The sequence below is a fragment of the Semicossyphus pulcher genome, unplaced genomic scaffold (genome assembly GCF_022749685.1).
Source record: "Semicossyphus pulcher isolate SPU_LCO1_2020_fin unplaced genomic scaffold, fSemPul1.0.p SCAF_14, whole genome shotgun sequence".
In the NCBI taxonomy this organism is placed as follows: domain Eukaryota; kingdom Metazoa; phylum Chordata; class Actinopteri; order Labriformes; family Labridae; genus Semicossyphus; species Semicossyphus pulcher.
This window is the reverse complement of record NW_027211648.1, coordinates 25,919,206-25,931,265: the sequence shown is the minus strand read 5'-3', so window position 1 is coordinate 25,931,265 and position 12,060 is coordinate 25,919,206. Positions and strand designations below refer to the sequence as shown.

Below are 12,060 nucleotides of genomic sequence, written 5' to 3'. Positions count from 1 at the left end.
AAAAATATCAATTACCCGAACAACTTCTGGGTTTATGAACATTAATGTGCCTTTTAACTCAGCCTTGTCTGCCTGTACAGGATAATCCTCTTGATTTGTTGCTGTCTCAACAAGGCGTGCAAAACAGCAATGCTGCATTTGTAAACGTACCAGTTTGACCGTGGTGGCAATGTTGTGATACTAAATCTTCAACTGTCCTGCACACTTTTTCTCTTCCCTCTGCTGCAAGGCGTCAAATTCTGCATTAAAATAACAAGTGCATAATATCAAACAGTGTTTGCTAATGATGCATTTGCAGAGGTTGCTTCACTTTAAGTTACTCCAGGCTCATCTTATCTTTCTTTAAAACTAATTCCTTATTTAGTAGGTAAATGCTTTATGCCACGGCTTTAGTCTTATAGTTTTGCTGATTCTTCACATAAAAGTTTATTATCTGAGATTAATCAGCCCAGCACATGTCACAGAACACACCCACAACACGATGAAAACTAATGAGAAACAGGAAGCTGCCCTAAAAGAATAATGTGAGCACTCAGCCTCGAGAAACATTAAATATTAACAGAGATAAATTAGGAACACCTTAAATGAGCAGCGCGCACCCCGCACACTGACAACACATTACACACCAAAGTTTAAATTAGTTCTATATAACAGCCTGTTAGTGGGGGATGATGGGCCAGCAGGTGATCCATTGTCCTGTTAGGAGCTGCGTTCCGCCCCGCGCTGCGCTCACAACACTGCAATGTACAGCCAGACTTCACACTGAGAAAGTGAGCCAGCTACAGGACCTCTGCGCCATGCACAGGTACGCTGCTTTGACCGTTTCCTCATGTTTGCAAGTTTACGCATGCTTTAACAGGAAGTGTTATCTTCTTGTTGCAACCGTTGACATTATTTCGCAAAGTTAGATCTTCTGCACCATTTTCGCAAGAATTGATGCAGCTCCTAATGTCCTTGTAATTGTCACACAAAGTCTGCTTTATCCAACTTTAGTCTCCAACTTCTTACATCTCCAAATCGATTCTTTTTAAGAGTCTGAAACACTTTGTGTTGCTGCAGGAAAACGTGTCAAATCTGACCTTGGCTTGCCATTTCACAGCAATTTGAAACGCTATATCACCGTGCGTAACACAATACAAGTAAGACAGTGCTGCTCGTTTTAGAGCGACAGCAGGTGTAGATGACTGTTTGCGGACACACTGTGCATGCAAATTGTTTGACACGCTCGTATCATAGAGGTCTATTTTAAAACAACAGTGGTGCACTCATAATTTAATCAGCAGTAGGTTTATTGTCTGAGCTATCGCTAAACAAAGCTTTTATTCATTTGATGAGTCAGGTGTTATTGTCTTATAGCTTAGGTTACAATTTTACATATTTAACTGAAAAGGTTCTTACATGCAAATGCGCAGAGCAGGATAGGGTAACATTAGCCACCTTTAACATCTGTTTCTTATTCTTCAAAATAAAAGTATTTTTCTCTCAAGTGATTACTTTATACCTGAGGTATTTGTGGTCCCACAGAAATAGAAACAAGCATTGTGCTGATGTTGTAGATCATATGTGGAAAGACTTAGTATCTGATACAGAACAAACATTACTCTATAAGATGACTATAAGATTCAGAATTCTCCAACGTTCAGTCTACTGAATGCAGGAGTGCTTGCTGAAGATGTAGCTCCAACATGTTCGATGGTGGAGATGGCAGAGGAGCTCAAACAAATTAGAACCTAGGTGAAAACTAATAATAATCTTGCAAGAGCAATTGTGATTGTTTAACATAAATTAGCTTATGCTAAAAGAAATAACCTGCTCTCTTAAATAAGTGAAATAAAAATGTCTTACTTTTATAACTCGTATGCAGGTTCTCTGCATTTTTAAAGACCCCATGTTGCCATCAAAAATGTAATGAGATTTGGCAGTTCTGTGAACTTCTCCTTTACTTGTTTTGTTTATATACCTCTTCAGTGTCCTTCTGTCTTTTGCCACAGACAGAATGGAGCTGAGCCGCGATGGGTCTTTCTTTTGTTCTGCCTTGCTACCTTGTTATCTCCAGAAAATTAGAAAATTATGCATAGATACACTGGTTACTCTGCACATATGCAGCCAATTGAGCCATGACTCAACTTGCACCAACAACACTGACACCTTTTTACCCCATATCCTCACCCAGTCTTGTTTTGTAGCATACTTTAAACTCAAGTTATAATGTCCAAAACGTCTCTATTTTAATTAAGATGCAATAGTTCATGGTTACATCGATACAGGAGTTTTCTTTACCCACAGCCACGACTCATCCTGTTCTCCCTTACTGCAGAGCACTGTCATATGTAGCACATGTACCTTATGACGCAAATACAATTCTTTCTATATTCAATGCCCACTGGAAACATGTTATCTCTAGACTGTAAATAAAAACTGCAGACTTATTTAACTATTCCACTACAGGATGTCACAGAAACCCAGATGCAACTCGATGCTTGACGGCCTTGATGTAACACACTTCAATGTGATCAGATGACATACAAGAAAATGTGAGGTGTTCTAATTCCCATGTCTTTGTGTGCAGGCAACAAAGCCTCTGAGATTTATATCACAGACATCTGAACAGCACCTATCAGCTGCTCCATCATGTATGGACAGATCCTTCATCAGCACAGGCCCGATGATTGCTGCATCAACGTCAATGTTGGTGGTTTCAGACAACGGATGGAGCATGATGTCCTGAAACGATTCCCGCAGACACGTCTGGGTCGCCTTCTGTGCTGCAGCTCCAAAGAGGCCATCCTGGAGCTCTGCGATGACTTCAGTCCCTCTGAAATGGAGTACTACTTTGACCGCAATCCACGTTTTTTCTGCTACGTTCTCAACTTTTACCTCACAGGCAAAATGCACCTGGTGGACGGGCTGTGCATAGTCTCATTTTCTCAGGAGATTGAGTATTGGGGGATCAAGGAGCGTCACCTGGACTTCTGCTGCACCAACAAATTCTATGAACTGATGGAGCTTGCAGAGGATAAGTGCTGGGATCAAAGGAGTGATGAACTGCAGCTCCAAAGCTCAGAGTTATCTATCGAGGAGCTGTCGGCCTCAGAGGACGACATAGAAATGTTTGAAGGCTCCTGGTGTGCAGACGTTCGCAGGAATATTTGGATTCGACTTGAGAATCCAGGTTACTCCACTTCAGCAAAAGTGTTGGCTATAGCATCCCTTTGTGTTGTCCTTGTGTCTATTGTTGCCATGTGCGTCCACAGCATGCCGGACTCCAATCACGACGATCTGAATGAGAAGAAGGTTGAAAACCCAGTTCTGACCTTCTTTGAGACTCTCTGTGTCCTGTACTTCTCTGCAGAGTTTATTCTTCGTTTGGTTGTTGCACCATCAGCCAGGAAGTTCTTGTGCAGCGCTCTGAATATCATTGACTTAATGTCAATCCTGCCCTTCTACGTCACTCTAGCTTGTGATATAATGGACGAAGGTGAGAACACAGACCTGGAGAATGTGGGTAAAGTGGTGCAGATCTTGAGGTTGATGCGAGTGTTTCGCATCCTGAAACTGGCTCGCCACTCTGCTGGACTTCGCTCTCTCGGTGCAACTCTGCGACACAGCTCCCACGAAATAGGACAGCTTGTGCTTTTCTTGTCTGTGGGCATTTCCATGTTTTCTGTTCTCATTTACTTTGTGGAGAGAGAATCTAAAGAGTCGGAGCTGCAGACTATCCCGATGGGCTGGTGGTGGGCCACCATCAGCATGACTACAGTGGGCTACGGGGACACATTTCCCGTCACACTCGCCGGGAAGCTGATAGGAACTCTGTGCATCATCTGTGGGCTGCTGATCGTTGCTCTGCCCATTACTAACATCTTCAATAAATTCGCCAAGTTCTATCAGAGGCATAGACACATAGATCTAAGACAAGGCAATAACTGAATCTCCTCCAGCTAGTACAGGAGTGTTCTAAAGACTTTTCAGCCTACGAACTCCTCCAACACCCACAACTCATGGGAAGTTGTAAAAGAAGCGTTGACCATGAAACATGAGTGGGGAACAAGGGTAAGCTGCAAGATCTACTGTAACAAACATTGCTAAAATAAATGGGCGCTTAGTATTCAAAGGTAGAGCAAGTCCCTTTTTCATGTGTGGTGACTAATATGTTAGCATTAAGGGAATAGTTTCACTTTATGTAAATGTTTGTCAATGCTTAATATGTAGCTGACATCGGGAGCTGGTTATCTTAGCTTAAGTTTAATAAAGCTTAACAAACACTGGACACAAGAGAAACAGCTAAAGCAGCCTTACACAAAAATATTTTTTCAAGAGATTTCACAGTTGCAGAATATTTTTTAATCAAGGTGTTTAATCATGAGAGCTTTCCTAGAGCTGTGGCGCACTCTTGTCGTCTCCAGAGTCTGGTATGAGGTGGTCATAACACCAAGTAGGAGCTGTCTTAAGTTAGTCTTTTTCTTGTCTTTAAATCCTTTTAAATCAAACATGTTAATATTATCGGCGATCTTTAGTCTTGGCTCATGCAAATAAAAAGTTCAATGCAAGTGAACATTGTCAACAACCAGCACATACGCTCTCTCCAGCACCAAACAGGAAGTAGAATCGCCGCGGCACGCACAAGTAGCGCTGTCACCGTGTCTTAGCTGAATGTGAGTCGATAGTTGCCGCTAGTTTGCTGTCACACCATTGTGTAAGCGCAGTGAAAGTTGGCTCCAGTGAACCGGGGAGAAGTTTGAAGGAGCATTATGCTAACCCTGCAGCCTCAACCACACAAGATAACCAGTGCACACAAAGGGCAGCTGTGTATCTAGTCGTAGTCTTGTACAGAGTAATACCTGCAAGATACCCAGTCTTGGCAAAATCTGGTGGATGTCGTCTTCAGGAGTGCCATGATGAGAGAGACTTTTTAAAGTCTTCCAGTGTATGGCAGGCATAAATAGGCTCTGTCCAACCAGCATGGGCCTTGCTGTGGAGTTTGCATGTTCTCCCCGTGCATGCACAAGCTCCCTCCAGGTGCTCCGGCTTCCTCCCACAGTCCGAAGACATCCTCGTTAGGTTCATTGATGACTCTAAATTGCCCGTAGGTGTGAATGTTCACAGTGTGTGCATTAGTGGTTGTCTGTCTGGATGTGTCACAGCCCTGTGATTGACTGTCAACCTGTTGAGGATGTACCCCGCCTCTCGCTCAATGACAGCTGGGATTGGCTGCAGCCCCCCTGAGACCCCTAACAGGATAAGCAGTATAGTTAATGGATGGATGGATGTGCACATGTATGGTTTTTGTTACCTGCAGAGAAAGCCTGGCTTATTTACTGTTTGCAGTCTTTATGTTAAGCTAAACAAACCAGCTGCTAGTCCCAGCTACATATTAAGCAGACAGATACAGGAACGGTATTCTGGCCGGGTTTGCACCTCTGAAAAGTTATGACACTGCATTCTGTGATTGTTAATGTCTTTGTCTCCACTCCTGCCATGCTGTTGTATCTGCTACTGATCCCTGATTTTTGTTCTCATGTCGCTGCTGTACTTTGTGTCAAAAGGCTTTTACCTACTAATCCAAGGAGCAGATTCCTGCTGTATGTTTGATCGGTGTAATGATTGGTTAATTAATGTGCCTGGTTAAACTATAGTTAAAGTCAATAAAAATCCTTACAAGGAGCTGAATTCACAATTTGTCCCAAGAGGTGTATCGGGTGTTTTTAATGATCCCTGCAGACGTTATTTTCCACATTTGTGTTGAATCGTTGTAAGAGCAATTGTTTTGTGGTGTAGTGCTCTCCCCTTTCATCAACACTATATGTGTTTTATATGTTATCCATTCCCAGATAAGAATGTGCCGATCAATAATATTAATCTTCTATTCTCTATTTACTTTCTCTACAGTGGTGTCTGTGACGAGGTACTGGTCTCACTTGCAGCTGATCACTTTACGACATTGATGGTATTTTGCAGCCGTCAGCTGTCAGGGAATTGCTTAGTAGCGTGTGTCTTCAGCACTTAAATAAACGTCTACGTCAGCACTGAAGGGTTTTGTCACCCTATCTGCTCAGGTCCCTCCTCCTCTGTCCTGTCCTCAGTGTTGCACTCTGATTTAGTTCATTGCTTCGGTATCTATAAGTGAAACTCACCGTCAGCAATATCTGTGATCATGTCAGAACTGAAGGACAGCCAGGAGGTTTCCATACGGGAACACAGAGACGGTGTGTGTGCCACAATGAATGCCACAATGTAAAAGCAATACATGTAAAATGAACTCTAATCAAGTATACATCATGGAATGTGTATCCTTAGGATATGTGTATATAAAGGGACTTGCCAGGTCCGCTTCATTACCTTCAGGAGAGTTGACACCAACGTCTGGCTCCAGTGCAACATTTGGATGACTTAATAACCCCTACTTCTCTTTAAATTACCATGGGATGTACTGGGAAGTTGCCTCCCATGGCTGCAATAACTATGTATAATGTAATCTATATTTATGTGCAGAATCTGGAGGCAAGGGACAAGATTTTTGGTGTCAGAAGCGTTCTAGTTTCTGTTTGCAGTCTGCGTAATATTGTCCTCAATCGTAACAGACCATTTAGCTTACAGATACAGATATCTACATGGAAGTGCAAGGTCAAGGTCACATTTATTTATAGCACAACAGGGTTTGTACCAAAGTGATCTATAGCAAGCATAAAGACGCACTTTCCAACAGAAATGAAAAACAAATGAAAAGAGCATTTACATCATTATTACATGACATGAATATTTGAAATACATGGACAAATACATGTGAGTGCACACTTACGTACGCATGCTTACAGACACGCAAACAAATACACCACACAGACACATTCAGACACACACAGCTTGAAGCTTTTGGTAAACAAGGTAAAATACAAATGTTTGTATTCAGGTCAGGAGGGACGGTTCTGACCTGGACTGTCCTCTGGACTCCATAGAGGAGGTGGGTGAGAGAAGGATGTTAGCCATCTATCATGGACAACCCCTCTCACCCCCTGCATGAGACTGTGGGGGCCTTAAGCAGCTCCTTTAGCAGCAGACTGAGACACCCACCCTGCAAGGAGCGCTACCGCAGGTCATTCATCTTTATAACATCAGCATCACTGTCTGATCCCAGTACTCTGTAACTCGTCCACCAGTCACTACATGCAGCTACTTCGCACTGTTTGTCTATGCATATCTACTGTAACATATTATTCTAGTGTAATATCAGACTTTGGTACATATACTTCTACATTTTTATAACCTCATCCATACTGTGCAATTAAGTCTGTGCAATTATTTCTCATGTGCAATTGTTATTTATTCTGCAGTAATGTATGTCACTTTACTTATCAACCATCTCACCATGATACCATAACCATCCACAATAAGTGAAAGAGGTACATAGTGTATATATTTCTTATTAGTATTATTATTGCATTTTATTGTCTTTTTCACTTGCCATCACTTGTTTTACCCTGTCCTTTACTTTGAGCTGTTGTAGCAAGTGCACTTCCCCTAATATAATTGGAGATCAATAAGGTCTATCTTATCTTATCTTATCAACTGCAAGGGAAGGCAAAAAAAAGTGAGTCTTGAGGCATTTTTTAAAGCTGTCAAAAGATTCTGCTGTTCTAACATGTGAGGGGAGGCTATTCAAGAGCAGCTGCAGAGAAGGCACTGTCCCCGATCAGCTTACAATCCGTTCTAAGTTGTTGTCTCTCAACTCACTTCTAAATGTGTAAGTCAAACTGTAAACAATGCAGCGTACGGAAAAGGAAGTCTTGGCTGGAAGGTCAACCACTGGGGGGGTGCAGAATTCCAAAATGCAAGACATCCCTCAGCAAATCAACCCTCTGTTTAATGACCATGTGATGTCTTGTGTTGTGTGTAGTCTCGTGTGAGTTTGGGGGTGAGGGATGTATTTTTACTCTTTTAAGTCTTATTAAGTACTTAAGTACTTTTTAATTATTTCACTTACCTGCCCAAGGACTACAGACGGAAAAGAGCAATTTGCTAAAACCCGGTGCAGTACATCTTTCCTTGTTTTATATAAGGATAATCTTCTTTGTGCATTGTCCCTGCTCAGGAATAAAAGACTCTCTAACCGCTGGCTACACAATAAGCCCTGAAAAGTTGGCCGTCACTCCCAGAGACTATATCGTCAGCCAATGGGTTCTGAGGTTGCGTATACTGTGACTGGAGACACCTCTAGTGACGAACCCAGAGAGAGTGATCACCTGACTCTTCAGTTCCCCTCAGCATTATGGAGCATTTCAATCTCCTGAAGCTTATTGTTGTAGTTTCTTTTACAGCTCGTAACTTAGCGTTATTATTTCCTCTTTAGCAACTAAACATCTGCGTTTAGATCTTTGAGAAAGACAGCAGTAAAAAGGTTTTAAATAGTGGTTCAAAGGTCACATTTATGACTGTAATGCTCTTACATTAGTGATATATGTAAGACTGAACAGGTGAGAATGTTGATGCAGGATGTAATCAGCAAGAACAGTACGTCAGCACTTACATAGAGACGTGTATCATAGAAGGCTGCAGTCATACACCTCTCATTACACAGGTGAGTGCACTTTTGAGAGTACAGTGGTGCAAAAAAAAACATATTCACAGGTCTACAGAGATGTGGAAAGAAGTAATTTGATCACATGGGTCATCCTTCAACATATTCTCCACATGTGGCATGAACAGGGGCGGCTGTGGCTCAGAGGTAGAGTTGGTCGTCCTCCAATCCGAAGGTCGGCAGTCCCCAGCTCCTCCGGTTTACAGGCCGAAGTATCCTCGAGTGATTGGCTGATTAATGACCTTGTATGGCACTAAATTAGAGTGTGAACATTTACCATTTACACCATGACAACATTACAGGCCTAAATGCTTGACCCCTGCAGTGAGGGGATCGTGGATCCTCAGAAAAGAAGGCTCTCTGCAACTAAATAAAAAGTTGTTCTGAATGACCACCTTTATGCTACAATGAAACATCTCTATCTTGATGGTAGTGGTTTCTCTAGTGTCACTGAATGGTCTGACGAGTATGAAAGTAACACCAATCAGCCATAGCATTATGACCACCTGCCTAATCTTGTGTAGGTCCCCCTTTTGCCGCCAAAACAGCCCTGACGAGGCACGGACTCCACAAGACCTCTGAAGGTGTGCTGAGGTATGTGGCACCAAGAAGTTAGCTGCAGATCCTTTAAGTTGCGAGGTGGACCTCCATGGATTAGACTTGTTTGTCCAGCACATCCCACTGATGCTCAATTGGATTGAGATCTGGTGAATTTGGAGGCTAAGTCAACACCTTGAACTCGTCGTGTTCCTCAAACCATTCCTGAACATGTTTGCAGTGTGGCAGGGCGCATTATCCTGCTGGAAGAGGCCACTGCCATTAGGGAATACTGTTTCCATGAAGGGGTGTACTTGGTCTGCAACAATGTTTAGGTAGGTGGTACGTGTCAAAGTAACATCCACATGGTCCTCAGGTAAGCGACGCACACGCACCTGGCCATCCACATGATGTAAAAGATGATTCATCAGGCCACGTTCTTCCATCGCTCCGTGGTCCAGTTCTGATGCTCACCTGCACATTGTAGGCGCTTTCAGTGGTGGGCCGGGCTCAGCATGGGCACCCTGACCGGTCCGCAGCTACGCAGCCTCACACACAACAAACTGAGATGCTCTGTGTGTTCTGACACCTTTCTATCAGAACCAGCATCAACTTTTTCAGCACATTTGAGCTACAATAGCTCTTCTGTTGGATCAGACCACACGGGCCTGCTTCAGGTTCACTGTTTTTCCTTCCTTGGAGCACTTTTAGGTACTGACCCCTGCAGACCGAAAGAACCATCCCATTCCTTTTTACAATGACTTCACAATGAATAATAATTGAAAAGAAATCTGCTGATTAACGTCCTTCAGCTTCACTTCTTCTGAAAGTTATAAAAGCTTGACAAAAAGTTGTATATCAAACAACATCTCTGAATTCTTTTTGCTGCCTCGTCTTGAACACTTTGTGCTTTCTTACTCCACAATAACAACTAAGCACACGTCTCAATACCTCCATGTTTAATATTTATTAGCCTCGTTGTTAGCCTTTTAGTGCTTTGCTAGTTTCACAGCCGCTTACAAAACTGAAATCAATTTCCCTTTAATTACCCTTGTGGGGGTTATCGGCGGTTCTGCTCACTCAGCACATTCACAGATACTCCCAATGAACATGTTGTGTTCGAACAAAGGACGAGTTCTTGACGTGTTACAATAAAGGAAATCTGCACATCCACTTTACAGCGATCCCTGGCCATGCTATAAACATAATAATCTTTAAAGAAATAAAGGACACTTAAAAGTCATAAAATGAGGAAAGGCTCTCTGATAATGGTCTGATATAAGAAGGAACTTGCATCATATTCCTGACTCAGCCCAACAGATTTCCTCGGGCAGATCGTTCCAAATCCACGAGGTCCTGACTGCAAACGCTCTTTAGTCACCTTTCCCAGCTAGTGGGGAACGTTCCCATAACATTGGCTAACATCACCTACAACTACGTTTGAAAGAAAACGATTAAATCTAATATTTAAAGAACATTTTAAGGATGTTTTTCATTTCAAATAAAGTTCTTGTAACATTAAAACTTAAACTAAGACAAAACGTTTTAGCTACAACATTGTGAAGATATTTTCAGGATGTTATTGAGGCCTGGGATGTCAGAACGCCTTTTATAAAACATTTGCTCAATGTTACATAAAAACAAAGGTAGAACATGCTTACTGCAACATCCTGACGATCTTTTCAGGATGTTAGTGCGGCCTGAACTATCAAGAACGTGATTTATAAAACGTTCCTGAAATGTGATTTCAACATTCTCACTGCAACTTTTTGTGTGTTTTCAGAGAACGTTGTCCTGCTATTAAAAGGAACATTCTAGGAATCAAATAAAAACTTCCTGCTCACAACATTACCAGAACATCGCACTTAACATTCTCAGAATGTTCTGAGAACAAAACATTTCTAGCTGGGTTAGTTTTCAGACGACCCTTAGGAACACACAAAAGACGTAGATCAGGGGTCTCCAACCTTTTTTCATCTGAGAGCTACTAAAAAGTGAAAATGATCAAGAGCTCTTTGCCTTCCATCGTTGTAACTGCTGGTGGCGCCCCATGTTGTTAATTCTTTTGTCGACTGAAACGTTGGTAACACAGATGAGGCGCACACACTTGCGTGGCCACCTTCACTGTCCATCATAAATCTGTCTAAACAATCTAACAGCACCGAAATCCTCACTAGCTCAACTAGCATACAGCACAACTGACCCGACAGGTTGATGGAGGTAGCTGCAACATTGCTGTGATTGGTTAGGTTCAGACGTTGACAAAGTTGCCAGCAGCATCACCATTTTTTATTGACAGCTGATCGGCCTATCCTGTTATTTTGTTTAGGAGGGGGCGGGACATCTGTGTATTTGATTGAATTGAATTGGGAAGAGGCTTTCAAGGTGCATTTATTGTCTTCGGATTTTCTTTACAGAGTCTGTGAACCTCTTGGCGAGCTACTAAAATCCAGGCCGCGAGCTACCTGTCGGAGACCCCTGACGTAGATGTTCAAGAACTTACCGGCACGTATGGTACAAACATATAGCAGAGAGAAAGGCCACGACGTACCCTGAAATTCTGCAACATACTGGGTGCCAGAGTAAAGAACACAAACAATATAGATCAGAAGATTGTGTACTTTATGTCCTTTATGTAATGTAAAACAGTCCACACTACAGTCTATAAAATGCTCTTAGTTATCATAGCTGTCTTTGCACACAAGAAGATGTATATGTTACGGTTAGATTACACGACGTCTCTGTTCCAACCATCCGACTCAGCCCGAGCAGCTGAAACATCCCTGAAACTCAGTGTTTGATTTCATGGATAAGCGACCATGCTGGGATATCAGCTATCAATATACTGTATAGGGTGCTGGTCCACAAACACAATCATGTTACATTCTTCTGACCTATCAATATGATAAAACTGTGTCTCTGTGCTTCTGAATGCAGATGAGAACGACATC

At 42.4% G+C, this 12,060-nt stretch overlaps 1 protein-coding gene across 1 annotated transcript; it reads left to right on the top strand.

Moving 5' to 3' along the window:
- The first annotated feature begins 2,631 nt into the window (after positions 1-2,631).
- Positions 2,632-9,892, top strand: LOC138590753 (potassium voltage-gated channel subfamily S member 3-like). The gene is made up of 2 exons (XM_069661113.1): positions 2,632-3,922; positions 9,825-9,892. Exons 1-2 carry the CDS (start codon positions 2,632-2,634, stop codon positions 9,890-9,892), a joined length of 1,359 nt encoding a protein of 452 aa, XP_069517214.1.
- Positions 9,893-12,060: the final 2,168 nt, after the last annotated feature.